Raw genomic sequence first — 27811 nt, 5'->3', positions numbered from 1 at the left:
ATTTTAGGATCTAAATTAGGTTATACTTGTGTATATATATATTTGTATATTGTGTAATCCAAAAATATGAAGAAGAGTATTTTTCCTCCTTTTTTTTTTAGTTTTCATGGTATCAGAGCTTTAGACTCTGTTATCAATTTGTTTTTTGACGTGACCCTATTGAATAACTTTTAAAATTTTTTTTGTGTGAATTATAATGGCAGATATGAAAGTTAGTAGTAGAGAAATGAAAACAGTAATTTCTGATGTTATTGTTACAACATCAAAGATTACTGAACACAAACTGAGTGGAAATTTTTTTTTGGATTGGAGTAAAACTATTCGGATATATCTGTGCAGCATTGATAGAGATGATCAATTCACTGATAACCCATCCGTTGATGGGGAAGAAAAGAAGGTTTAGCTAAGGAAAGATGCAAAATTATTTTTGCAGATCCGAAACTCTATTGATAATGAGATAGTCAGTCTCATCAATCATTGTGAGTTTGTTAAAAATATTATGGATTATTTGGCCTTTTTGTATTCTGGTAAGGGTAATTTAAATCATACATATGATGTTTGCAAGGAATTTTACCATCCGAAAAAATAGCAGAGATTCCTTACAGAATATTTTATGGATTTTAAACGTGTGTATAAGGAATTGAATTCTCTCCTTACTTTTAGTACTGATGTAAAAACTCAACAGTCTCAACGGGAACAAATGGATGTAATGAGTTTTCTTGCAGGATTACCAGTTGAGTTTGATGCTTCTCGAACACAAACTCTCTAACCCAGAGATTGTTTCCCTCCATGACACTTTCACACGAGTGTTGAGAACCGAGAAATCTTTGTCTACTTCCAATGTTACTGGCGCTCTCGTGAGTCGAAATGGAGTTGGTCGAGGAAATAATGATAGAAACAATGGCAAAAATGGGACTGGTGGGGTTGTTGGTCATGGACAATACAACTCAAATCAATGAGTCTGTTATCACTGTAAGAAACCAGGCCATACCATACGTACGTGTTGGGACCTTCATGGTAGATCTCAACAGCAGCCCCCATTTGCAAATTTCGCAACCCAGGAAAACAATTATGTGCCTTCTAACAAATCCATACTCATCTCTGCTGATGAGTTTGCCCGCTTTACTAAGTTCCAGGCCTCACAAAAATCTGCTAACCCATCTTCTAGTACCATTCCTCCTTCTATTGATCATTCATGTAAACTTACTATATGCCTTGTGTCATTTTCTAACAAATGGATCATCGATTCCGGTGCAACAGATCATATGACCGGAAATAAAGGTATCTTCTCCTCTTTTAATCCTAACAAAGATCATCCAAATGTTACTTTGACTGATGGGTCATGTGCTTCAGTTATGGGTTCTAGTATAGCAATTTCTATATCATCTATCCCCTTATATTCAGTCTTATGATTATCTAATTTTTCTTTTAATTTACTGTTAGCCAGTAAAATTACAAAAGCTCTCAAGTGTTCTGTCTCATTCTTTCCTGAATATTGTATTTTTCAGGATCTTATGACGGGGAAGATTATTGGTAAATGACGTGAGTATGGCGACCTGTATATACTTGAACCCCCTTCATCGAAAGTGCCGAAACCTGTTGCATGTTTTTCTACCTTGACTTCTCTTGAAATTTACTGTCATTTGGGTCATCCATCTCTACCTACCTTGAAAAAGTTGTATCCAAGTTTTCAGAATTTATCCCATTTAGATTGTGAGTCATGTCAATCTGCCAAGTATCATCGTTTGCCTTACTTGCCTAGAGTCAATAAACGGGTTACATCCCCTTTTGAATTAGTGCACTCTGATATTTGGGACCCTTGTCCAATAGTATCTAAATTTGGTTTTAAGTATTTTGTCACTTTTGTTGATGACTACTTTCGTGTTATTTGATTATATTTAGAGCTGTTAAGCCAATCAAGTAGCTCGAAAGCTCGTTAGAGCTCGGCTCGTTAAGGCTCGAGCTCGGCTCGTTAATTTTGGTTAACGAGTCGAGCTCGAGCTCGAAACATGCTCGTTTAGTTAACGAGCCGAGTAAGCTCGGCTCGTTTGATACTCAAGTAGCTCGTTAGAGCTCGTTAATGAAGGGCATATTTGTCATTTTAGAAATCAAAATTATATGAATTAAAAATTATAGGTTTTTATTAATGTTAATTTGCACGAGCTCGAGCTCGAGCTCATGAAGCTCGACTCGTTTGTGATAAACGAGTCGAGCTCGAGCTCGAGCTCGAGCCACATGTACATTTAACGAGCCGAGTTCGAACACATTTTAAAGCTCGTTTTCTTAACGAGCTCGAGTCGAGCTCGGCTCGAATTAAACTCGAGTCGAGCTCGGCAGCCAAATACTCGACTCGATTAACAGCTCTAATTATATTTAATGAGAAGTCGTTCAAATTTATTTAGTATCTTTTGTTTCTTTTGTACTAAAATAAAAATACAATTCAATGTGTCTGTCCATATTTTGTGAAGTAATAATGCAAAAGAATACTTTTCTAAACTCTTTAATTCGTATATGTCAGAAAATGAAATCCTTCACTAATATTCATGTTTTGACTCACTACCACAAAATGGTATTGCTGAAAGGAAAAATAGGCACTTATTAGAAGTTGTTAGAGCCCTTCTATTTCATATGAAGGTTCCTAAGCAATTTTGGGCAGATGCTGTTTCAACAGCTTTTTTAATTAATCGCATGCCATCTTCTGTGCTTGCTAGTGAGATTCCTTATTCAATTTTGTTTCCAACCCAATCTTTATTCTCCATTGAACCACGTATATTTGGGTGTACTTGTTTTGTTCGTGATACCCGTCTTCAAGTGTTTAAATTAGATCCCAAATCTCTCAAGTGTGTGTTTTTGGGTTATTTACATTTTCAAAAAGGGTATAGATGTTATTCTCCAAGTTTAGATCGTTATTTAGTTTCTGCTGATATTACATTTTTTGAGACATATCCATTTTTTTTGAGTCTAATGTCTATAGTAGTCAGGAGGAGGAAGATAATATTCTAGTCTATACTGTTACAACAATTGTTCCTATCAGACCACCGATCACTCAAGTATATTCTCGTCGTTCTCAACACATAGACTCACATCCTCCACCATCTTCTCTATCTATAGATTCGAGTTAAGAATGCATTCCTTCATGGGGATTTACAAGAGAAAGTTTATATGGAGCAACCACCTGAATTTGTTGCTTAGGGGGAGTTTAGTAAGGTTTGTAGACTCCGGAAGTCATTATATGGTTTAAAACAGAGTTCTCGTGCTTGGTTTGGGAGATTCAGTAAGGTGGTTCAAAAGTTTGGCATGAAGAAGTATAATTCTGATCATTCTGTCTTTTATCAACAATCTGAAGTTGGTATTATCCTAATAGTGGTTTATGTTGATGATATTGTTATTACTGGTAGTAACAATACAGGTATGGCAGCCCTTAAAAATTTTCTTTAATCGCACTTTCAAATAAAAGATTTGGGTATATTGAAATACTTTTTAGGTATTGAGGTTATAAGGTGTAAACAAGGTATCTTCTTATGCTAAAGGAAGTATGTCCTTGATTTTTTGAAAGCAACAGGAAAATTTGGTGCTAAGCCATGTAGTGCACCAATAATTCCCAACATGCAACTTATAGCAGATGATGGAGAGTTATTCTCAGATCCTGAAATGTACCGGAGGTTAGTCGAAAAATTGAATTATCTTACTGTGACTCGTCGTGACATTGTATATCCAGTTAGTGTTGTGAGTCAATTTATGTTCTCACCAAGAACCACCCATTGGGTAGTTTTAGAGCAAATCTTATGTTATGTTAAAGGAACTCCGGGATGTGGTATACTATATGGTAATCATGGCCATTCTCATGTTGAATGCTTCTCAGATGCGGATTGGGCAGGTTCTAAAATTGATCGAAGATCTACAACTGGATATTGTGTTTTCGTTGGAGGTAATTTGGTATCGTGAAAAAGTAAGAAATAAAATGTAGTATCTCGCTCTAGTGCAGAGTCTGAATACCGGTCTATGGCACAATCCACTTGTGAGCTTATATGGATACACCAATTATTGTGTGAGGTGGGAATCAATAATTCACTTCCAATGAAGTTATGGTGTGACAATCAAGCTGCCCTTCATATAGCATCAAATCCAGTTTTTCATGAGAGAACAAAGCATATCGAAATTGATTACCATTTTGTTCGTGAAAAAATTCAGCAAAACTTGATTTCAACCAGTCATGTGAGAACTGGAAAGCAGTTAGCTGATATTTTCACTAAATCTCTAAATGATCCGAGAATTAATTATATTTGTGGCAATATGGGCATGATTAACATCTATGCTCCATCTTGAGGCGGAGTGTTGAAAATATGTGATTATAGAAAGATTTGCTATTATAAATATTAGAAAAGATTAGATTTGCTTTGTTTTGATTATAAAATTAGGCGATAGAGTGATTTAGGTTAGCATGATTTTAGAATCTAAAATAGATTACACTTGTGTATATATATATATATATATATTTGTACATTGTGTAGTTCAGAAATATGAAGAAGAGAACTTTCTCTCTCTTTTTTCTTAGTTTTCACTTCTTAAAGACTTGCTTTGGAATTAAGCCACAAGAAACAGCAGCAACATGGTAAATGTTGCAAGTCAACATGGAACTTGACATTTCACTAGCTGCTGCTGCTGCTAATCAGAGTAGCATTCCGTTGTTGCCATGCCCATTACAGCAGATTATGCAGAACCAGTATACCGTCAACAATAACGGCACGTAATTCTGCTTCATGATGTCCTCTTTTAAGCTTGATGATCTTCTACATCTATCGGACGCTGGTAGCACCTACTCACATTCGTTCCCAGCGGCAATTTGAATTTCACAGTAACTGTGCGACGCTGGTAGCACCCGCTTCCTATCTTTTGCCAGTAATTATAGAAAAGAATGCATCTACATGATCACATGAAACTGACGAAAAAGATAAAAAGAGGAACTAAACCACCTGAAGGCAACTAGTCTTCGCGCTAGTTGCTAAAACATCCTATAGTGCACATTCACAACCAAAGAAAGTCCAATCCAGTAATGCTTTCACGTAGGCGTAGAATGATATTAAAAGCCGCTTTAAAACCTTGGAGGGACAAGCAAAGAAGAAGTTACACCTGCGACCCAAATACTCCACTGCATTGTGCATTCAAATACATACAAATCAAAATGTCAACCAGTACGGCTTAGTGTCGGTACAAGAAAAAGATCTACCGCCTGAAACTTGTTTTCCTGATTTAGTTTTAGAACACTCTTTCTTTCCTCCACTTTTCTCTCTCTTTTGATTTTCCCAGGGGAAAAAAAGATGAGTGTGGGTACGAGAATGACAGCACAGCCAAGTAAATGGAGTTATGACGTGAGCATACGTTCGCCGTCCACATGCTTGAAATCACTGAACCCACATGATCTCTATGCATAGTAATTTAAGCTGGCTTTCTTCTTTGCTTGAACTTGGATGATACCTTCATTAAAGTCTTCATGGTTCACCTGGAAAAAGAAGAGAGTTGTTTTAAAAAATGAGCTCAGATGTCTGAAAACCCCTCCATGAAAAAACATTCCAACTTCCATGTGCAGCATCTTAACCAATTTCTCATATTAATCCCAGCAGCATACGTAATCCCCAAAATACTCTTTAAAAAAGACGACTATTTTGAATCCCCATCTTCTACCCCTATCCCTGCTTTTGGTATCTAAATGTGCAAATACCTTTCACAAGTCGTGTCTAACCAAGAAGTCGGAAACAGGAAAAAAATATTAAGAAAAAAACAATGCGGAGAGAGAGACAGACCTCAGTGGCATCGCGCCGCAGTGCTAGCATGCCTGCTTCTACGCAGACAGCTTTCAGTTGTGCCCCATTGAAATCATCTGTTGAACGAGCCAGCTCCTCAAAGTTCACATCAGGGTGAACATTCATCTTTCTGGAGTGTATCTGCAATACCACCACACCAAGATAAAATAATTAAAAATGAAAAGTAAACCCCAGAAAGGTATGGACAATACTAAAGCATGATGATTAAGCAGTAAGAAAAGGATAATCTAAGTTAAGAGATGTACCTGCAAGATCCGAGCCCTGGCCTCCTCAGACGGATGGGGGAACTCGATTTTGCGATCAAGTCGACCTGATCTCATCAAGGCAGGGTCTAGAATGTCAGCTCGATTTGTCGCCGCTATCACCTGCAGATGTTTTACCAAAGCAAAAGAAAAATAAGAACAATTTAACCAAGATACACCAGCACAAAACTGTCAGAAATTAGACATAATTTCGTAGAAGCCCACTAGTTGAGCTTGGACAAGTATCAAAGTAACATAAATGACTAAAATCTAATATCATTGCAAAAGCACCAAAATAGCACTATACTAGGAAGAACATCTACTGCCTGTGTGTCGAAACCTATCCCAAGTTAACCGCAAAAAATCATATGCCAACACAACGAGAACAAAGAAAAGGGGTGTGAAAAAAAATAAAAAAAGAAACCTTTATCCGATCATCGCTGCTAAAACCATCAAGCTGATTAAGCAGTTCTAACATAGTTCTCTGGACCTCCCTATCCCCACTGACTTCACTGCAAAACAAAAGCATAACTTGATCAGATAAGGATGGATACCTGCTACAATCTGTATAGGGCTATGCAATGCTTTACTCTTTTTTTCTTTCCAATTTTTAATAAATCACGTCTTATAAACCATGAGAATCCATTAAGCACAAAAAACCCCAGGCTGAATAAAATCAAGCAGTACCCCGAGCGATTTGCTTACCTATCAAAACGCTTTGTACCAATGGCATCAATCTCATCAATAAAGATTATACAAGGAGATTTTTCCTTTGCAAGCTGGAAAGCATCGCGGACAAGCTTTGCTCCATCTCCAATGAACATCTGCATCAAAGTATATTTAGTTATATTATATACAAATTGCCTGTCAACTTTATTAAAGAACACCAAATTACAGCCCTCATGCACCACATTGCAGAATCATTTGTCACCTGGAAAACTAAGCTAACCACAGCCCTCTCTTTTAAGAATAAATTAAATCTCATATTAAGAATATGGATAGAAGGGAAAAGTTAAAACCATCTAGCAACAAAAGCACCAAAGAGAAATCTGAATACTTCCTCCAAAAAGGCCTAAAATTCAAAGATTATGCAAATTATTGAATTCTTATGGTGCTCCAAAATCCATGATAAGGTGCAGCAATTAAGTCCTCTGTTTTGATTAGTGAAAACACTAGTAATTCTTCAAAAATAAAGATGAGACTTCTATTTGCCCCTTAAAAGTCAAATTTGTAACTAATTCTCTGGCATTCGCTAATGCTCATTAACCGAAAAAAAAAATTTGAAAAAAAGGCACATTGAATGGAAAGAGTATCCTAAGTTTGAAAGCAAAAAGATAAGTTTTGCTAGAAACTCCAAGCAGAGCATCCGACCTAAACTCCTACTAGCAGACAAACGAGTGAATATGTGACATGCTTCATTAGAAATTACACCATAGAGTATCCCAGAAGAAGCCACAGGAAGTTCCAATAAACAGACTTAGAAGAGACCAAAAATGACAATTAGAGGACCACTTGACAAATTATCCAGGATATCTATGGTGATCATAATCACCTGTACAAGCTGGGGTCCAGCCAGCTTAAGGAAAGTAGCATTTGTTTGGGCGGCACATGCACGAGCCATTAATGTCTTCCCTGTTCCAGGAGGTCCGTACAAAAGGACCCCTTTTGGTGGACGAATCCCCAACTTCTGAAACCGCTCTTTGTGGGTCATAGGCAAAACAATGGCTTCAACAAGTTCTTGGATCTATGACAACGAACACAATTCCATAAGCATGGCCAACTAAATAAGTAAATCCAAGAATGCCACAACAGAAAGCATTCCAAAAAGTAAGAACTTTACCTGTTTCTCCAGACCACCAATGTCATTATAATCTTCAGTTGGTTTTTCATCAACTTCCATCGCCTTGACTCGAGAATCATACTCAGACGGTAGTGTGTCCAAGATCAAGTAACTATCTTTATTTACTCCAACCAAATCCCCAGGCTTTAATTTATCAGGGTCAACAAGGCCAACAACAGGAAGGAAAATTGTCTACAATCAAAATACAAAATGTTTAGAAAAACCAAAAAATGTATGGACTTTATGATGAACTAGGACATGATTCTAGAAGCTTGAGCTCATAAACAATCATTAAAGCTTTCTATAAGGCAACTTACTTGGCGAGTGGAAGTTTTCAATACAACGCATTTGCCCTTCCTTTGAGAGTCAAGGTCAATATTTGCACCATCTTCCTCAGCCTCTTCCTCTGGGTTCATTTCCAAAATCTGAAAAGTGCAAAATCATATTAGCTAATATAGCAATCACCAGAAAAATAAATAACATACATTATATGATATGCTGACCCCAAAGGAGGCTTTTGATGAGAACATGGAATCACATGATGAAAAATAAATCCTTTGAAAAACACCTGCTCCTTCACCTAGAACCTCAGCATGGACTCTCCAGCAAAAGTATAATGGAAGATAACTGCCAGAGAAATTGAAACACAACAAAGTCCAGAACGAAATTCACTTATGGTCCTAATTTTGTTTTCCCCATCCAAGTCAAATGAAACCCAATGCATTCACTGAGGGGGGTAAAAATAGAGAACAAGGCTCAAGCCAAAAAGTTTCAAGTTAAAGAAAAGCAAGAAGTAACTAGAAAAGCAATAATGCATACATTTAAAGGGCCCTCCACATCAAAAGCGCCAGTAATAGGTGTGTAGGCTGATGCTGATTCCACCAACAACCCAAAACTTTAAGCTAATAGAAGACGATTAAAAGATTTTGGATACAGAAAAATAGTTATAAATCTCACAGTAAATTTTATGCGGTACTTAATTCTTCTCCTATCTTCTTTCTCCTCTGAATGTCTCAGGGGAAATCTGGATAAAGTTTAGGTTTTCTTTTATCAAATTAGCATCCTGAACCACAGAAACCTTCATACAATTAGCGTTCTCTTTTAATTTTGTTTATCCCAATAAGTTTCAGAAGTTCAAAATGAAAAAACCATGGCCAAAAGCATGAACGATGGAAATGCTCATCGAATAAACTTATACGCAAAGTTTCTCTCAACATGCACAAAAACCTTAAAAAAAAAACTTTCCTTTTGGTCTAAAATTATAAGTGAAATTTACAGCATAAAAGGTCAGAAACGAAACATTGAAACTAAAAAACCCTAAAATAAAAATCACCTCTACTATATTGCCGACCAAGTAAGGAAGCTGCTTATTGAGCTTAATTTTCTCTTGATTCTCCTTAATCTTCTCCTTGAAGGAATCCAATTCTAGATTCGTCCTCTGCAACTCTTCCTGAATTTCACCAAAATTGCACGATCAACATCAATAATTTAATTTTATCATTTTCCCCAAAAAAATCAACTTCTCATAGCAAACAAACGAAGTCCAAAATCATATTACTAATAATTTATGCAAAAAAAAAAAAAACCTTGAGGATCCGAATCTCGTTATCGAGAAGGCGAGAAGCCCTAACAATGTCGTCAGTGGACATGGAGTTGAGCTGGTCGTCTTCGAAGTTGCTGTCTTCTACCATCGGCGCCGCCATAATGTTCTCCGATCAATTCACCGTCCCCAGATTGTGTGTGTGTCTATCGTGTGTGTTGTGTGTGAGAGAGAAAGGGATCTGTTCTGAGAGAGTAAAGAGACTTGCGAGCTCCGACCTTTCACGAGAATAAATGAGAAAAACTTCTTCTTCAAGAAAATGAAAGGGGAGACGAAACTTTTCTCCGACGAATGGAGTGTTCGGTGGTTGAATTGGATCACAACTAGGAAAGCCCATAGTGGAGATATTGGATTCCGAGCCCAAAATGAAGTGTAGAATCAGGATGCGTAACAAATTAACGGAGTTGTTCTCTAGACTAGCCCATTTGGGAATTGGTTGCCTACAAAAGGTGAATAGAACCCTTTTTTCCCTTTTTTTTTTTTCCTTTTGGTTTGTGTAACCTATGAAGCACTCGTTGAAATATATCTCAGGTGTTAATTTTTTAAAGACGAGATTAATTATAAAAAATGTTTAAATGTATGGGAGATTCATAATTATTAATATATGTATACATAATAATTTAGGTGAAATTTATGTGTCTTAACGAGTGCTCAATAGATACCCGTTACGAAACTCCCCCCCCCCAACAACCTTTGTTTTTTATTTTAAAGTATACAATAGTTTAGGAGGACCAATGTAGCACGTTTGAATTAGATTTTTTTAGAATTGTTAAAATAAATGAACTACTTATAATCAAAGCAATTCAAAAAAAAAAGAAAAAAGAAAAAGGCGATGCACAGAAATGACCACATAGCACAACAAACAAAAAATTGTGAAAAAGACCTAATTGAAATAAGGAAAGATATTCATTTACCTCAAAATAGTATGTTGCGCACTTTTTTTTTTTTGTGTGTTTAGCTTATTATACATGTTTGTCATTTGACTTGAAATAATTCAAATTGTATACAAACTATAAATAAGCTAGAGATATAAAATAGAATGCAATCACAGGATATTAGTTGTATCTATAAGTAAGATAATAGTTTTCTTGGAAAAATAGGTTGTTGGGATTGCTATTTTTTGGATTTTTTGTAGAAAAATATACTGTAACAATTTGATGTATGTGAGATAAAAAGGTGATTGAAAAATATGATCACGAAAAGTATAAAAAATTTTGGGAAAATGACATGCTTCATCCCTCACATTTCACAAAAATATTCTTTTTGTCTCTCACTTTTAAAATGAAGCAATTTCATCCCTGACATTTAAAAATTAAAGCTATTACATCCCTGAGCCTAATTTTCAATCTGAATCAAACCATCCAATAACCCAGTAATAAATTTCGGAGATAGAATTGATAGGTCACTCGGTCAATTTCATCATATTCGGATGACATTTATCAAACCACAAAAATAAATATTATAACATAAAGGCCATTATTTGTCTTGGAATAGTAGAGTTTTTCTTTTGGGAAAATTTTTTCATGCACCATTAATATATTCGCTTACGAGTCTAGATGTGTATCATAAATACAAAATTTCGTGTTTAAATTTAAATTGAAATGATATGGCAGGTATATAAAATCATCAGTGTATACAATGACAATGTAGGAATTCAAGTTGAGTTAACCAAGTAATCTACCAATTATACCTTCAAAATTTGTAATCAAGTTAATAGGTGATTTGATTCAGATTGAAAATTGAGTTCAAGGATGTAATAGCTTTAATTTTTAAATGTCAAGGACGAAATTGTTTCATTTTAAAAGTGAGGGACGAAAAGAATATTTTTGTGAAATGTGAGGATGAAACAGGCCATTTTCCCAAAAATTTTCTTTGAAAAACTTCAATCCAAACAAGGAAGCTCCGTTTTACTCTTTATTCTCCTTAATCTAAATCTGATAGCCTGGCATTACCTTGCACCTATTTGAAAATTTAGGAACATTGAAGACAAAGTCAGATATTGTGATAGCTTTTAGTAATTTCTTTTAAGGTAATATATACAATCAAGTTTTTTCTTTGTCTTCTTCCTCTCTCTTCTCCCCCCCCCCCCAACGCAAAACAAGTCAACAAAAATGAAAAACGTTTATTTGCCAAATTCATATACTTTGCGCGAATAAAAGATACCAATCAGTTTTGCAGTGGACGTTCTTGCACACTTTGCTTCCTATATGCTAATGTAATTTTGTCCTACCACAATTAATGGAAAAAAAAAAAACTGATAAGAGCCCAACATGTTCTTGAAGACAATATTATATGGATTCCTCATTCCTATGAAATTAATTTTTGGTTGGAACTCTGTTTTTTTTTTTAGTGTAAATTTCTTGATGTCTAGTGACTGCATTGGACCCCAGCTAATTCGAATGGTATCGGATCGCCATTTACGGCATGACTCTTTTATTTTCTCCGTTCACAAGATTTGAATTCAAAACTTTATTTAAGGGGTATCAAGCTCCTCGGCCCCTAGTCCAACAACACTCAATAAATTTTTTGTTGGACCCATGGCTGCACTTTGGTAGTTGTTTGGTAAAATCTTTGCATATTCTTACGAATGGATTAGACCTTAACCTAAATCAATAGAACGGAATGAGCAAAAGTTATTGCACTACAGCCCAAGTGAGCGTCTTAAGCCCCATTTTTCTGATTTGGAGACCTATTGAAAATGTCGAGTTCAACAACAAATCAGCTCATAAAACCTTATACAGGTAGCAGAAGGTATCAGTTATGATGAAATATGGTGCTATAATTAACAAAGCTAGAAAAGGACCAAAATGCATCAAGCACAGAAACTAAAGCTTCCAGTAAATTCCCAAACGGTGGAAAATGCCAGCAACAATAGCCCAGAACAGTATCTCTGCAAAGATGACATAAAGTAGAATCCCTACTTTTGTTGAATGCCAAACGTCAATGAATATGTGCTTCTGAATCCAATGCACCTATAGAGAATGTTTTGATAGTCAGAAACTCATCAAGTAGCATAGAGCTTGCAAGAACTTAAAGGGGACAGACAGGCTTGTGATAACAATGACAATGAAGAGCAGCTATTATATTTTGCAATGCTTGTTTTAGTATTGCTATAATTGAGCAGTGAAAAACAAACATATTAAGGCTGAATATTTGGCAGCTAAAAGGAGTGCAGTACCAGTGTGTTATGAGGGTTGTCGTAATACCACCCGTTAATGAATCCTGCGAAAATGTCTGCAGCTGCCATGACATACACAAGCATGGCATTCATACCAATCCATTCAAGTGGCAGAAACAGATACCTCAATTTCCAAATGTCAACCTGGAATGGAGTGAGAAATACTTGATTAGATCAAGATTGAGTAAGCAAAAGTATGAGTTTGCTCATTTCAGATACCCCCCAATGATACTATTCATTGTTAAGTTAGTATCCACGAGGGCTCGAAGATTCATCCATGCAGATAACAAGGGCAAATGGAATTTGTGTCATTGTATGCCTTTAGGAAACTTTGATATTACCAGTTTTTGTTTTGATTTGTGCAAGAGAATGGCGCTAGATCCAAAACTTCGAAATTTTGTTTTGCTTCATTTGATTCTCCATTGCATGTAAAGATGACCTCCTTTGTTACCTGAAGCCTGCTCTAATTATCTTATTTGAAATGATAATTTCTCTTGCAAACTTGACAGTGTGTTCACTGGTGGCATGGTAATCATTTTTTTCCATGTTTCTGCAATTCTCATCTAAGTTCAGTTTAAGAGTATGTCTATCTAGCACAGGAAGTCAGACTCATTTTATACTGAGTGCAACCAATGCCTATGCTTGAAAACATAAAATTTCGGTACTTAATTTAATGGATTCAGATCTTAATATATTCAGACTGTTTGATTACCAAAAATTGAACATCTAAATTAATTAAGTGGCACTAAATTCCTAGGCAAAACTTGCTCTCAAAATAAAGTGATGAACTATTCACTTATCACTGAATATGATATGCACTTAAATGTAATAGATTTAATACTTAATAATTCAATAATTTAATAGATTCAGACTTTAGACTTCAGACTTCAATTTTATCAAAAGCACCCTTAGCTGTTGAGGTACAAGTCTCAAACAAGACATGTAGTTTCAGTAAAGTATGTCATTTGAAATGCCAAGGGCAAGTTACTCACATTTTAGGGTCAGCACTAGAGGAAGATAAACTCATTATGTGCCAAGTCAAACCAGGTAGGTGCACAATCAAGAAAGCATAGTTTTGTAGCTTTCACTAAGGAACCAGTGTGACTAGAATCTATGCAGGCCATAAGATTATTCTGCGAGTAGCATACCAGGATATAGAATGCTGAGAACACCAGAGCTGCTGCTCCTGCCGTCACACAAACATAGCTGAGAGTATACAGTTGCTTATTTAAGGGAATAGCTGCATCCAACCAAATCAGTGAGTAAACTGATGTATATGACCAGACGAACGAGAGATGTAATTTTTTCATCTCATGCTCTACAGATGCTGCGTAATGTGTAAAGCTGATATGGTCCTAGTGTCAAATAAAACCAAGTCCGAGGATTTGAAATACGATTTGCTGCTTGATTTGTTCATAGGGAAAGAGAGACTAGCAGGGCTCACCATGTGTAAAATGAAGAGTAATTCCAAAAATCAAAAGAGCTGAACCCATGACAGTCCAGTGCCAAAGTCTGGATGAGTGATCCTGAAATTCAGGAACTAAGGACTTTTAGTGACATTCAGTGAATAACAGTTGTCCCAAACATAAGATATATATATCTATCAAACCTTCGTATGTATAAGAACATGTCCAAAATGAACTCCAATGATTGTAGAGAGGATTGCAGAAATTGAGCTGCAGTCAAAAGACTTGTTTAGAATTTCCAAACTGTATCCTGAACATAGATAATAAAAAGATAGAGGCGCATTGAGCATCGTCTATTTTGGCTTAGCTATACATTTAGTTAGCTGTTGGAACATGTTAACTAGGACCAGGCCAATATTTCAACTAAAACTAGTGGCAGTTCTCAAATTGAAATGAACTAATGATACATACCTCAGAATTCCTTCTGGTTCAAAAGGTGCTACGCACCATGCTGGAGCATCATCCCGAAAAGGTCCCTCATGAGGAGAACTGTAAGTGCAAGCCTGCAGAACAGAATTACCATGAAAAGTTTCCGAGGGCCGTAAAGCAGAAGCAAACAATGTACATAGTGATTGATAAGAACTTTTGCATTCAAAAACAGCCCTGCAGACCTTGGATCTCTTCCAAGCTGGATGTTGATACATGTGATTAATACCAAGCACTTTTCTGTCAACATAACCCACTGCATTACAAGGAGGATCCAATTTTCCTCTGACATTGCAGGTTACCTGCACAATCAACCAATTAGAATGCATATACAAGTACCAAATCATCTTTACCTTTTCGACTGAAGGTGCTCAGAGAGAGAAGCGAGTGGGAAACAAACACCACTTGACAACCACAAGAATGATTAAGAAGCACATTGATCTTTGTTGAGAAATGCAACAATTACACTTGCTTGATATGCTTAGATTGCATTGAATGAATGAATTATTTTCATCTTGTGAAGTATTATAATTAGGGGATATGAAGCTGGTCATAGACAATTCAGATTTTCTTAAATGTCCTTAGAATGAATGGCCAACATCGACTAAGTAGCTAAAGCTTATTTTTCCCTGCTTCTGAATCTCCAGCAATAGTAAACACAACATCAATGACATCTACAACTGTAAAACAGTGGACCCCGGTAACTGTATCTAGAGTAGCAGAAGCTAGTATTCTTTATATGGCAGAAGCAAAGAACATACAGTTAACATCTTGCCCAAAAGTGTGCTATCTTCATTGTGGACGATGAAGTGCCAATCAGGAACGCGAGTTCCGTATAACACAGCCAGGTAAATAATTAAAACAGATGCTCCTAACACCCTGAAGAATATACCAGAATCAGAATACTTTACAATATGATTGATTGTACAAGATCAGAAGAAGAGTGGAGTACAAACCAATGCCAAATATACATCTTGAATATAGAGAACCATTGATGTGAAAGATCCTTAACTTGAGCATTTCTTGTTGAGATTTCAAACAATGCCACTACCAGATAAGCAAGAGCAATTCTCTAGAAGTGCAAACCAAAATTGGCTCAGTGTACAGTTTGTTGAACTAAGAAAAAAACTTGTCAAACTTCAACAAATAAGAAAAATGTAATTCGGATCACCTGGAGAATGCCACACCACCTTATTCTTTTCATATCGACACCATATGTAAGTTTATCTGGTGCATGAGAGTAACCACCTTCAAATGTTAAAAGGGGTGAGTCAGTATATGGTCAACTTTTGAAAGATTACCACCTTGAAGGAAACCTTAATCCATTGAAAGTATGGCCGCCAAATCACTATTGAAACTCAAATGCTTTTTACACAATTCCAAATCATGTGAGCATCTTCATGCAAAATCATTGTCTTAGCAACATAAATACGTTAAATTTTGACAAAGCCACCCCCTGCAGTCTTCCAGCATCAACTCGGTTCACACACACACACACACACATATATATATATATCTTAGTGGGGCTCAAAAGGAGGTCAGGCTACAAATATCTATAATAGCATATAAATAAGTTTCCTAGAGTTCAATACTTTTTGGCCACCATTAACCACAAAAGGCCAATAAAAGAAAGCTATAATACTTTTGCAAGAATTACTTGTTGAATATTGATTCTGAAATGAACTTGAGTTTCTACCACTTAAATGTAAGTGCTACTATATTACTAAATGACATGGTCCCCAACAAAGCAGCACACATCCATTAAATGGGAAGAAAACAGTAAAACAAACCTTGTAAAAGAAGACCCCAGAAGAGAAGTTTGATAGTTCTCCAAATTACCTTTCTAATAGCCATTAACCTTTTTGGTATTCTCTACATATGAAACAGTAGAACTAATCAGAAAGCAATGCAATATTGGTCTCAGCCAAGCATACATTCTATCAAAGGCAGAAAATCAACCTTGAGAGCAAGTGCAATTGCCACTCCGACAATAAATAGAAAAAATGGCATCACAAAATCAGCAAGATTGCAACCATTCCATGGTGCATGCCCAATTATCGGCCATTCTCCTCCAGCATCATCAACCAGTACCATCAACTGTCCACAGGTATTTGCACTTAGAAACTCTTTTACAGTCACAACAGTCATAAAGAAGGAATTACACTGCAGATACTAGTAAGGTTACCATAGTTCTGATATTGCGTTTTTGAAAATATCAACCATTAGTAACTTATGAATAGTTGGTTTATAGGAGTGGAATGCACTGGCAACTACAGATTCAATACTGAACTCAGAGGCAAGTTCGTAATTTCATTTTAGCACTCAAATTAGGCAACTTGTCAAAGTAATTCCTATTATAAGTAATCCTTATTAGAATAGAATTACCACTTTATTTATATTTTATCATATGCTCATATTTTTTCAGCTCATACCTTTCCTTCAATAAATAAGAAAACCCAACGGTTCTATGTTCAGCAGCTGCTGCTTATAAAGTAATAGAATTTGTATTGTATGCTCATGCAGCAGCATAAGAAAACACTTGTTAATGCACCAAAGATTTTCCTGAAAATTATTGATCCTAATAGTTTCCCAGTAGAGTTTCGAAAACTTTCCAGTGGGGAAGCAAAAGTATTCAACAACCAGATAAAAGAAGTTCCTTCACAACTCTGATTTTTCTAGCAACACTGATAACAAAATATCAAGGTTTCAGATACCTTTAGCATACATAAATAATACAGTATCCGAATTCAAGACTTAGAGAGAAAAGGGATTATGGGAAAAATATGCACCGCAACAGTGAGGCCTCTGAAAATATCCAAGGAAGCCACTCGCTTAGTCTTTGTCTTGTTCTGAGGCTTCTCTTCAACTTCTTTTACTTCTTCTCCCTTGTCTTGCAGTGCTTTAGGAGCTTCTATGGTGACATGGTGCTGTTCTTGAGTCATACCTTCTTTGGTGTCTGCCATTTGAAGCCAATTTACAGAAAACCAAAGTTCTATTTACTGTATTTCAACTCTACTAGTCTACTACCACCAAAAGAGAAGAAGATATGAAAGATAGAGATTCAGTTAATCCTAATGCTAATGCTAGTAGCCAACACAAGATGTGAATAATACTTCACAATGAGGTGGTACCACGAAAACAGTTTGGCTGCTTTGGCTGTTTTCCAGCATTATGAAATTGACTAATACAACCATTTGTTTCATGAATCATTTGGTTGGGTTAGCTTTCAGTACTATAATGTGGCATTTCAGTCCTAATAAAAAATGCCATTCAAGAGTGCCCTCAAGTATTTCCTGAAAAAAAAAAGAGTGTCCTTACCTATTGAAGTAATCATAACTAGTTTCACAGCTAAATTCCAAGCAAGCGTACAAGAACAACAAATGAACTACACAACTTACACTACAAAATACTAAGAAAGTTTTTCTTGCTTTAGTTTACTTTCTGTTTAAAGATCCCTCTTCTCAATTCCAAGAAAATGCTTCTTCTTTATAGTTTATCCTCTTTTTTTACTTTTTTTTTTTATTTCTTTATTTTATTTCTTTGTTTGTTTCCATTTACACTTCAGAGATGAAGTACTGAGTTTAAGAGATTAATAAAGAACCAGAAAACCTGATCCATAAAATGATTAGTTATTACCAGATTGACCCATCACAAGTAGATAATTGTCAAATTTGAATGCTATTTTGTTCTTTTACTTGGAGAAAATGGAATCTGGACCCACTGAAAGTAAAATAAACTAGCCCTTTTTTCGGAATTTATTTCTTTATCAATCAGCAAAATTTACACTATTTTTACGTTAATTTATACTAGAAGATCGATCCCTCAAATGCAGCAGAGGGTTACTGGGAAAGAAATTCACTTCTATCCTAGAGAAATGCCATCAAGAAATGCATTCTATAGTTGCCTTGTGGTTAGCGACTAGGGTTGCATACAAATCGAGCTGTTCACGAGCCAATCACAAATCAATTGTGGGCAGTTCGAATCAAAGCTCGACTCGAACTCAATCAACACCAAACTTGAGTCGAGCTCGAGTTCGAATTCAAATTAAAAAATACTCAACCCGTTAGCTTGAGAGCCGGTTCAACTTTATATATATGTATTTTTATTTTTATTTTAATAGTAAAATTACATATATATTTCTAATATTTTATTATTTATTAAAAATTTACTATTTTATTTATTTTTAAAAATTAAATAATTATTTTTTATTTTTTTAAACTCAAGCTCGAGCTTGATTCGACTCAAATTCGAGGTGGAGTTCGAAGCCGAACTTTACATTGAGAGTTCGAACTCGAGTTTGGTAAAATTAATTTGAGACTCAACTAGATTAGATCAAAATTCGACTCGACTCGACTCAGTTTACGGCCCTTGGCAACTACCTAATTGATTTGCTAGCCTACTTCTTCGGGATTTAAACTTTGAAAGGAGGGCTTTGTTTATTAGTATCCAGATACGTTCGGCAACCATTTTGTGACTTTTTTTCAACATTCTGACGCTGGAAGATCACCAACACAATCGTATTACCTAGGAAATTCTTTCACGTCACCACTATTGGTTGTTGCGAGATATAATACATCTTTATACGTCAAGAAACCAGTAATAATTGACAATACACCTCCTTTTCAATTGATCAAATACAATAAGAAAATCCAATTATTTTATGTTGAGCTGCTTGCATTATTTTATTAACAACACTCATTAGCACCATCGAAAATTGGATGTGGACATTCCAATTTTTTTACAGTATTTTGTTTAATCATTGAAGTTAAGAAAACACTTCCTGTTGCACTTCAAATCTGTCCTGGAAAGTATAACTGATTCACAAATCTTTCCAGTTGACTCATGGGAACTCGTTGATTACTGAGGAAGTAAACATTACAAGACGGTACCTATAACGTACAAGACAAGTAAAAATTGAAGAGTGAAGAGGAAATATAAGCGGTAGTATATACTCCAACAGTGAGGCCTCTGAAATTGTCCACTTTGGAATTTTTAGAATGCACGACAAGAGATTTGATTCTTTGATCTAAATCCAAATAGTCTTAAAATTTTTTTGGTGGCCAGCTAATGTAGGAGTAATTGATTGACTGCTTTCTTCTTCAATATCTGCCATTATTGAAAGTTCTTCAAACGTTGACACGCTGTTTACTGTTATTTATTACTACTATAGGGACTAGAACAAGAGAAACATATAACTCTTGAACATTTTTACACGTATCCTTTATAGTTATATGCTTATTGTTCAAATATGCAATTTGCTTGCAATGAAGTGGATTCACAAGCAAGTTTTTTTTCACAAAGAAAAAAATCATAAATTTCTACGTTTTCTGTAAACAAAATTTTTAATTACCTTTTTATCTCATATACATCAAATCACTACAGGACATTTTTCTACAAAAAATGGCAATCCAAAATTTTCTAAATTCGGCGGCATGTTTTTCAAGCATCTCCACTAGGGGTGCAAACGAGTCGAGCTCGAGTCAAGCTTTGGCTAATCGAGCTGAGCTCGAGCTCGAGCTCGACGAGCTCAAAATATCGAGCTCGAGTCAAATTCGAGTCGAGCTCGAGCTCGAGCTTAAAAAATAAAAAATATTTATAATTATTTTATTTTTTTAAAAATAAAAAATAATTATTTATTTTTAAAAATGAATAAAATAATAAATTTTTAATAAATAATAAAATATTATGAATATATATATAATTTTACTATTAAAATAAAAATAAAAAATAAAAAATATATATATAATTGAGCTCGCAAGCCGCTCGCGAGCCAACGAGTTTAATGTTTTTGACTTCAAGCTCGAGCTCGAGATCGACTTAATTAGTTCGAGCTCGACTCGAACTCGATATTGACGAACTCGAGTCGAGCTCGTATTCGAGCGGCTCGATTCGCGAAACACCCCTAATCTCCACCCAATAATGAAAAAAAAACATGTTATTGCAAAATTCTCGTTATTTAGCTTTTTTTTTTTCTTTTTTTTAAGCTATCGCTATTTGAGAATTTACAAAAAGCTGCAACTACAAACAATAACAGATTGATTGCAACTTTGCAAGTGGACATTTGTCGGATTCGACTGCTAAACTGACGTTTTGCCTGGACAAATTGGAATCTGGACCCGCTATTACTAAAAGAGACTAACCTACTTGCTTGAGCAGCTCGAAAGAGGAGTTTGTTTTATTTGGATATGCCCATTTAGGTTGCTGCTCAACGAGGTGATTTTGGGATGATGTTTTCACTTTTCAATCGGCTCTCAATTGGCATGATACTTGTGCGGGCGGGCAGGGATCGGCCTTTCCTGTGCTGGTGCAAACGCCGTGGCAACATTCCCTCGTTGTAAATCTGATGCTTAAGTTAGTCATCCAGATAGAATGTAAGGGGTTCGGTAGTGAACAAATAGCAAGTTTTAGACCTATTCACAGTTACCTTTGTTTCTAGTTTCTAGTTTTATACAAATCCAAGGCAGAGTACTTTGTTCAAATTCAATTGAATTTTTGCTTTTACATGGAAATGGATTTGAAGAGTTTGAGATGAAACTTTGATGTTTTGGGGACAATTGGCTCGTAGGGCTGGTGGCTGGAAATTGGGGCGGTTTTGCTGCGAGGATCTGGCCATTTTAGGAAACAAGGGAAAAAAAAAGGATGAAATTACTTCTTGTAATTAAAAAAACCAATCCCATCGATTCCCATTTCAGCCTGGTACCAAACAAGTGAAAAGGATTCGCCAAAACCTATTACCATCCATCGATCATTTTATACCCATTGCCATTGCTATTCCGGAGTCCAAACCAAACGGGTGAATACTCACCAAGTAAAAACCTCACCAGCCAGATTCTGTAGAATCCAGCAAGAGGAAAGTTGCAGGCTTCCACAGTCTAACCATGTGATACCTGAGTAATTGATAGGATTGCAGTCAAGAAGTTCTCACGATGTAATTTCTTATAAGGATTAGAAGTCAATCAAAAACCGAAAATTACTCGAGATAGAAAGAAAAGATAACGATTCCATAATACTTACATTTCGTTCAGCCAAAAGAAGTACCAACAAAATAATGTATGGAACTATAAAATACATTGCTTGCTTGTTTGATTGTTGGACAGAAACAGTTTCCTTACACCTCGGTCCTTTTACAAGAAAGCAGTCATTTTTCTTCAATCCTGTACCTTAACAAACACTATAAAATGCCATATAAAATCGGCAACTCTGCTCCAAGGAAGTTGATTCTGCAGCTAGCTAAAGAACTACAAGCCACGTCCACGCCCACCACCTGCCACCAACATTCAACCAGGGAAATCTTTCAATAAACAAACATAGGACTTTTTCTAACAGGTGCCTATTGAACACTCATCAACACACCTAAAATTCACCTAGCTTATCATGTACATGCACATACTAACAATTATTACCTTCCCTTGCATTTATATGCTTTTCCTATTTAATCTTACCTACCCTTCCTTGTATTTATTTACTTTCCCTAATTAATCTTACATTTTCAAAAATATGACACCTGAAATATATCTTAAACGAGTACCCAATGGGCACCCGTTAGACAGACTTGCAAACAAAAATGAGAGAACAATTTTAAGGTATTTAGAAGACAACTCTTTGTTCCCTCATCATTCAAGTCATAACAGAGGCAGAGAAAAAGCAAGTGTAAACTTGCAAAGGTTGTTTGGACTGTAAGGAGTGAAGGAAAAGTCGTATCTGAGATCATTCAGAAGTCTTAAAATGAGAAATGCTATGTTGAAAGTTCTTAAGACACAGCTCTCTGATGCTTGCTTCTTAATAACCAACAACTTAGACTGCAAATTCATACCTTTACCACCACCAGACCTGCCAGCTGGTCCTCCCTTGCCCCTGCCTGCACCTTTGGCAGCTCCATCATCCATGCCACGCCCAATTGGTTTTCCCTGTCTCCCAGCAGCACTGTCATCTCTACCTCTTCCTCTTCCACGCCCAACGCCTGGTGGCTTTCTATCTGAAAAAGTATGTAAAAGTGGTCAGGATTAGAAACCATTTTTGACCATAAACTAATTTAATGTGCCAAATTCCACATTCAGTACACAGAGAAAAAGCTATTTACCTTCTTTTTTTTTTTTACATTGATCAGAAATATTGGAATCCAAAAAGTAATGAAACATACAGTACATCTCTTGTACTTTAATCTGTTCAATTCATCAGAAATACTGGAATGCATCTCCAAAAAGTAATGAAACACATAGTAAATCTCTTGTTCTTTAGTCTGTTCAATTACATTAATGAAGTTGGAGATTTAACAATAGCTTGGTAACAACAATATATCATTCGCTCAAATGCTATTTTCCATTACTTTCTTTCCTTCTATCCTTGATATTTTTGCCCTCAATAAAATGAATTCTATACAAGCATTACTGTGCTTTTGGAACAATCCAACATCTGTAATGTACTCTTTCAATCTCAAACACATCGTAATATACACGGCAAAATGTCTTTGGACAGGCTGTAATTATTGCAACAAGATTGTTTGTACTTATCTGATTTGCTACTTCCTCCTGGTTGATTGCCACTTTGAAATGTATTACTTAGAATACAAGACTGATGTTGAAGTAACAAAGGGAAATTTCTGTCTACATCAAAGAACCCAGACATACAAGTTTCTATACCACGAGGAACCTACAATTACTAGTACGCCATCCAATGAATGAAGTAGAAAACAAATTTTATTGTGAATTTCAGATGATTTAGAGAAGGCATCCACAGAGAAGACATCCTTCTTTGGGCTCAATCATATACAGAAGTAAATCAATACTATAATTAATACCTGAACGGCTTTTTGTTTCTTCTTGAACCTTATCAATCACCTGGAAAAAAAATTTGAAAAAGGTACAATTTTCAGCACTTTAAAAGAGTTAAGCACATTGACATAATTGAATGACACGACAAAGGCAAAAGATACACAAATAATCAGTATCCTGAGAAAATCAAAATTCATCAATCCAATATATCGTGCAAGGCAAGGAAAAATTGACATGTATTTCCAATGGAACCCAACAATGTAATGTATAGCCATAAAGTCCCACCCAACAGGTTATGCAAATTGATAATCAGTCAGTTGTTTTGCAGGCATACTACCAAACAAAGGTTTTCAGTCCAATTACAAAGATAGCAAATAACCATTTAAAATGCTCTGTCCTATGGAATCAGAGGTCTCTGACATAAAAGTCTTTACCAAACATGTCAAGTGACAACAATTCCATACAGCATAGAGGAAGAATAACGCTATCTTGGACTAGAGTAGCTGGATATGCAAGAAATAAGAATCATTCTAATGATCCAAACCAAATCTGAGCCAACTGCAGGATACAAAGGGACTAGCCCAATGATGCATTACCTTGACTTCCTAGTTTTTATAATTCCCTAGTTCCAAACAAGATCCAGTTTTAAAAGAAAGCACAGTCGACATATCACCAATCTTTGAAGAGTCATCAAAGGATTCAAAGCATACCAAGGTTCATATAAAAATCTACAAAAAGGAAAAACAGATTAGCCACATTCTTCAACCCTTTACTGCCCCTATCAACTGTAGATGAAATTGACAGTGGGATAAAGTTCCTTCAAGGGGTTGTATAAATCATGTTTTTAAGGATGTGATCTTCACTCATGGTTGAGCTAAACAACTACCTAGGATCTTATAACAAATAGTTCAATAAATAAAGGCAGGGTTGATTGGAGAGAGACGAGGAAAAAGATCATAAAGAAGCTCTGGTCAGCAAGGAACCCATCTCTGTACTTTTGTCATCACATAGATGCACTTCCACTTTTTGTGCCCCAATTAAAGTTTAAACAACTGCATGGAAGCATAACAATAAAATGCCTCCAGATATTACCATTGTTAAAGACTTTAAAAGAAACACTTTAAGGAGCACATCAATGTCTGATTTGGCTAAGCTGCATCACTCCAGAGAGGGGGAGAGAGAGAGAGAGTGTGTGTGTACATCTGACGCCTAAAAGTACAACTATACTTTTTGATTTTCGTTGCAGGAAGAAGAAAAATTCTAGTTCCCAGAATACTCTCATGACAATATTTTAAGGGCTTACCAAACAGCAGAAAGCTTCACTCTAAAGCTAATTTAATGGACAAACCTATATACAAAACAGTTGTATCTGAGTAGGTAAAACATTCCAATTAAACAAGTTAGCAATTGGTCCTCCAAAATCAGTGTGCAAAATCAAAAGCCATTCAACGAATGTAAAACATTCCATTTGGAGGAGCATTTTACGTCTGCCAAAGTCAATGTGCTCAATGATCAACCATTGCAGCCAAAACCAAGCTAGCACTAGGTGGATGTCTTCCCAATTGGACCATTAACATAAAGAAAAGAAGTGATGACAGGGCCTCATCTATGATGGATGACATTTAGGTATCAAGTTTTAACTAAGCGTGGCAAAATACAGATAGCACGTACGCTTAAAAGAAAATCCTGGCTTTTATTAGTGTTAGCAGATACCAAGCACAAACCAGAAAGAAGCAGAAGCATATAGATGTCAAAGCAGAGAAGGAAGAGAACTGAAGCAAACAACAAATCTGCATATTTATGACTATGAAGTGAACATACCTCATCTGGAACTCGTAGATACTTGATTGTATTACCACGAATATAACATTCTGGCATTCTCCAAAATCTGTCTCCATCCTGCATTTACTTTTCATTAAGCTACACCCGTAATACATGAAACACCAATGCATAACAATCAGAGAGATGATAAACAAGTCATGGTAGCAAAAATTCACCTTTGATGTGCAGATGACTTCACGAAGATGGATATTCATCCAAGTGTCACAATTGACAAGGTGTCCATTATACGTTTCCCCATTTTTTAGCTCCACCAACTGTAATAAGAAAACAAATTTTACATGAGCAAGCAAATCCACTAAACAAGAGCATGTACCATCTCAACATTCATCTTGAGATAAACAGCGCAAACAATAACAAGGTGCCATTGATCAGCTCTTCAGATCGTCTAAATATATATTCAAGCCAAAAAAAATTACAGCAATTTTCCTGGCTGCTCCTCTAAAATTGTGTCAGAGAACACAGAAACAAACTAGAACCTTCTAGGTGTCATTGAGCTCTTAATTATGCTTTCCCACTCTGAGACAACTGCTTTTGACTTACTTCTCCTGTTGTACTTACTGCATGAGTGTAGCTCATACTGTTTATGTATAAAAACAATCATTATTACTATAATAAAGAAATTACAACCTTAATTCCAAAAACATTCATCAACAAACTCTAAAAAAAGCACACAGAAAACAAGCCTATGCTTGGATCTCTGAGATGTTTGAACTTTTCAAAATGAACTCTCACATTGATAATGCATAAAAACGAGTCTAAGCACACTAAGCAACTCACAACCCTAATCCCTAGGATACTCACCTATCAAGAAAAATAAAAAAAGCACTCGACAAAAACAACAAATCTAAGAATGACTGCAGCACTTCTTCTGAAAACACCAATCTACCAAGAAAACATCTGAAAAGCACACCACAAACACACCCATAGTTGAACTCTCCACACAAACTTATTATATCAAAATACCCCGTAAAACAACAACACTACAAATAAACTTGCATAACAATTATGAAATATAAAAAAAGAAAGAAGAATAACGTGTATGAAATTGTTACCATGGGATGCCCTTGAGCAGTCTTAAGCAGAGAAAGTGGCAGCTGAAACAACGAAAAACAGTCACAACAAGAAAAACCCAAATCAGCTAAAAGAACAATGAAACACCAGGGGCAGTCGTTTGACGCTAATTTTAAAAGCTAATGCCCGAACTTACCATTGCTTCCGATGCCAAAAACCCTACAACAACCACAATTTACCTGCAAAGGGGGGAAAAAAAAAAGAAACCCAATTAAGAATCAACAAAATCAAAGCCGAATTAAGTTCCACTACTTGAACAAACATGAATACACAGTTTCTGGGTAGCTCATAAATTTAAACTACGCTAGCACATTGAGTCAAAGCCTCTGGTATAGTAAGCATACGAAAAACAAAAGAAGTTTTGGGAAATCATGTTGGAATCTTGAACAAATAAAAGAAATCAAAGACGAAAGAGATAGAAGAAAAGGAGAGAAGAATTACTTGAATTGATCCCCACGAGACGAAGGGATCGGACAGAGCTCGTTGGTTGCCGGAGTGGACTTTAAAACTTTTTAAACGAGGCTGGAGAAGGGTTTTGTGATTTGGTAGGCGGCAGTAGAAATGTAGAATATTTTATTTGCAAATCTAACCCCCGTAGTTTTCCTTTTTCGCAACTTTGCCTCCAATGTTTCTGTCTTGCTGTTAAACTCCCAATAAAATTCTTAAGTGGACTCGCCCGTGTTCAGCATAAGGGTTTATTATGAAAATGGTTAAATTAAAAGTTGATTTGATCTACAAAAATGTTCTTCTACTCAAAATTTAATAGTGTATTTTACAAAAGGAATAAGAAAATTAGTATTGACGGAGATTTTTTTTTTTCTTTAACAATGGGGATTTAACCATATTCTTCAAGCTTGATTTTGTCTACATAATTGTTTTAAGTTTTTTTTTTTTGGAGCAATTATTTTAAGGTTTACATAGGGATTGGGTACAATGTGAGTTTATCCACTTTCTAAAATAATTTTACAAAATAATGAAAGACATTAATAAGAGAAAAGGCAAATTTTTACCTATAATTTTATTTTACTTTCAAGAACAATTAACTATGTATATTAGAATTGGTAATACAAGTAAATCAAGCTTTTTTTTCTTGGTGAAACATATAATTAGAGGCGGTTTGTTTCCTATTATCTTATCTATTCTGTTTCCCAATTCACATTTGAGAATTGAGACATCCCAACCTGGATTTGGTATTTTGCCAATAAAAATGCCAGTGAACCCATGGATAATAACGAGTGATTATAGATAAAATGCTTATTGCTCGCAGCACTCAACAAAAAAATCCGTTATCGTCCAGCGGTTAGGATGTCTGGCTTTCACCCAGGAGACCCGGGTTCGATTCCCGGTAACGGAATGTTTTTAACATTCTTTGAATCTTCACTTTTTAGCCAATCCCCGCCCGAATCCCGGCAATGGAATCTTGTAGCAAATAGCAATGCATCTTTTTCGGCTTTCCGACGAATTTCTCAATTACAGGTGTGATTTTTCTCACAAAATACCATGTCGCACTTTCCTTTTTTTTTTTTTTTTTTTTTTTTTTTTTTTTTTTATCA

The 27811-nt window shown here is 35.7% G+C and overlaps 3 protein-coding genes and 2 non-coding genes across 5 annotated transcripts; 1 reads left to right on the top strand and 4 right to left on the bottom strand.

Moving 5' to 3' along the window:
- Positions 1 to 5131: 5131 nt before the first annotated feature.
- On the bottom strand, positions 5132 to 9769 carry LOC113727682 (26S proteasome regulatory subunit 6A homolog). The gene is made up of 10 exons (XM_027251966.2): positions 9491 to 9769; positions 9238 to 9354; positions 8222 to 8329; positions 7905 to 8096; positions 7617 to 7808; positions 6770 to 6888; positions 6489 to 6576; positions 6068 to 6187; positions 5802 to 5942; positions 5132 to 5500 (listed from the first exon to the last, which is right to left on the bottom strand). The coding sequence occupies exons 1-10, from the start codon at positions 9605 to 9607 to the stop codon at positions 5423 to 5425; spliced, it is 1272 nt and encodes a 423-aa protein (XP_027107767.1). The 5' UTR covers positions 9608 to 9769; the 3' UTR covers positions 5132 to 5422.
- Positions 9770 to 12157: 2388 nt separating this feature from the next.
- LOC113727681 (uncharacterized) lies at positions 12158 to 18057 on the bottom strand. Its single transcript, XM_027251965.2, has 13 exons — positions 17364 to 18057; positions 16534 to 16671; positions 16365 to 16446; positions 15746 to 15822; positions 15531 to 15646; positions 15336 to 15453; positions 14760 to 14876; positions 14560 to 14651; positions 14292 to 14358; positions 14127 to 14208; positions 13831 to 13922; positions 12683 to 12826; positions 12158 to 12476 (listed from the first exon to the last, which is right to left on the bottom strand). The coding sequence occupies exons 1-13, from the start codon at positions 17535 to 17537 to the stop codon at positions 12330 to 12332; spliced, it is 1446 nt and encodes a 481-aa protein (XP_027107766.1). The 5' UTR covers positions 17538 to 18057; the 3' UTR covers positions 12158 to 12329.
- Positions 18058 to 21556: 3499 nt separating this feature from the next.
- Positions 21557 to 26795, bottom strand: LOC113727679 (probable U6 snRNA-associated Sm-like protein LSm4). Its single transcript, XM_027251963.2, has 8 exons — positions 26700 to 26795; positions 26395 to 26437; positions 26240 to 26281; positions 25343 to 25441; positions 25167 to 25244; positions 23372 to 23411; positions 22388 to 22549; positions 21557 to 21838 (listed from the first exon to the last, which is right to left on the bottom strand). The coding sequence occupies exons 2-8, from the start codon at positions 26395 to 26397 to the stop codon at positions 21813 to 21815; spliced, it is 450 nt and encodes a 149-aa protein (XP_027107764.1). The 5' UTR covers positions 26398 to 26437; positions 26700 to 26795; the 3' UTR covers positions 21557 to 21812.
- On the bottom strand, positions 24426 to 24512 carry LOC113728325 (small nucleolar RNA snoR127). Its single transcript, XR_003458053.1, has one exon. It is a non-coding gene; the product is annotated as a small nucleolar RNA snoR127 (small nucleolar RNA).
- A 745-nt stretch (positions 26796 to 27540) lies between the features above and the next one.
- Positions 27541 to 27612, top strand: TRNAE-UUC (transfer RNA glutamic acid (anticodon UUC)). Its single transcript has one exon. It is a non-coding gene; the product is annotated as a tRNA-Glu (tRNA).
- Positions 27613 to 27811: the final 199 nt, after the last annotated feature.

The sequence above is a fragment of the Coffea arabica genome, chromosome 2c (genome assembly GCF_036785885.1).
Source record: "Coffea arabica cultivar ET-39 chromosome 2c, Coffea Arabica ET-39 HiFi, whole genome shotgun sequence".
Taxonomy (NCBI): domain Eukaryota; kingdom Viridiplantae; phylum Streptophyta; class Magnoliopsida; order Gentianales; family Rubiaceae; genus Coffea; species Coffea arabica.
Note: the sequence above shows the minus strand (reverse complement) of the source record. Positions and strands in the feature narration are given on the sequence as shown.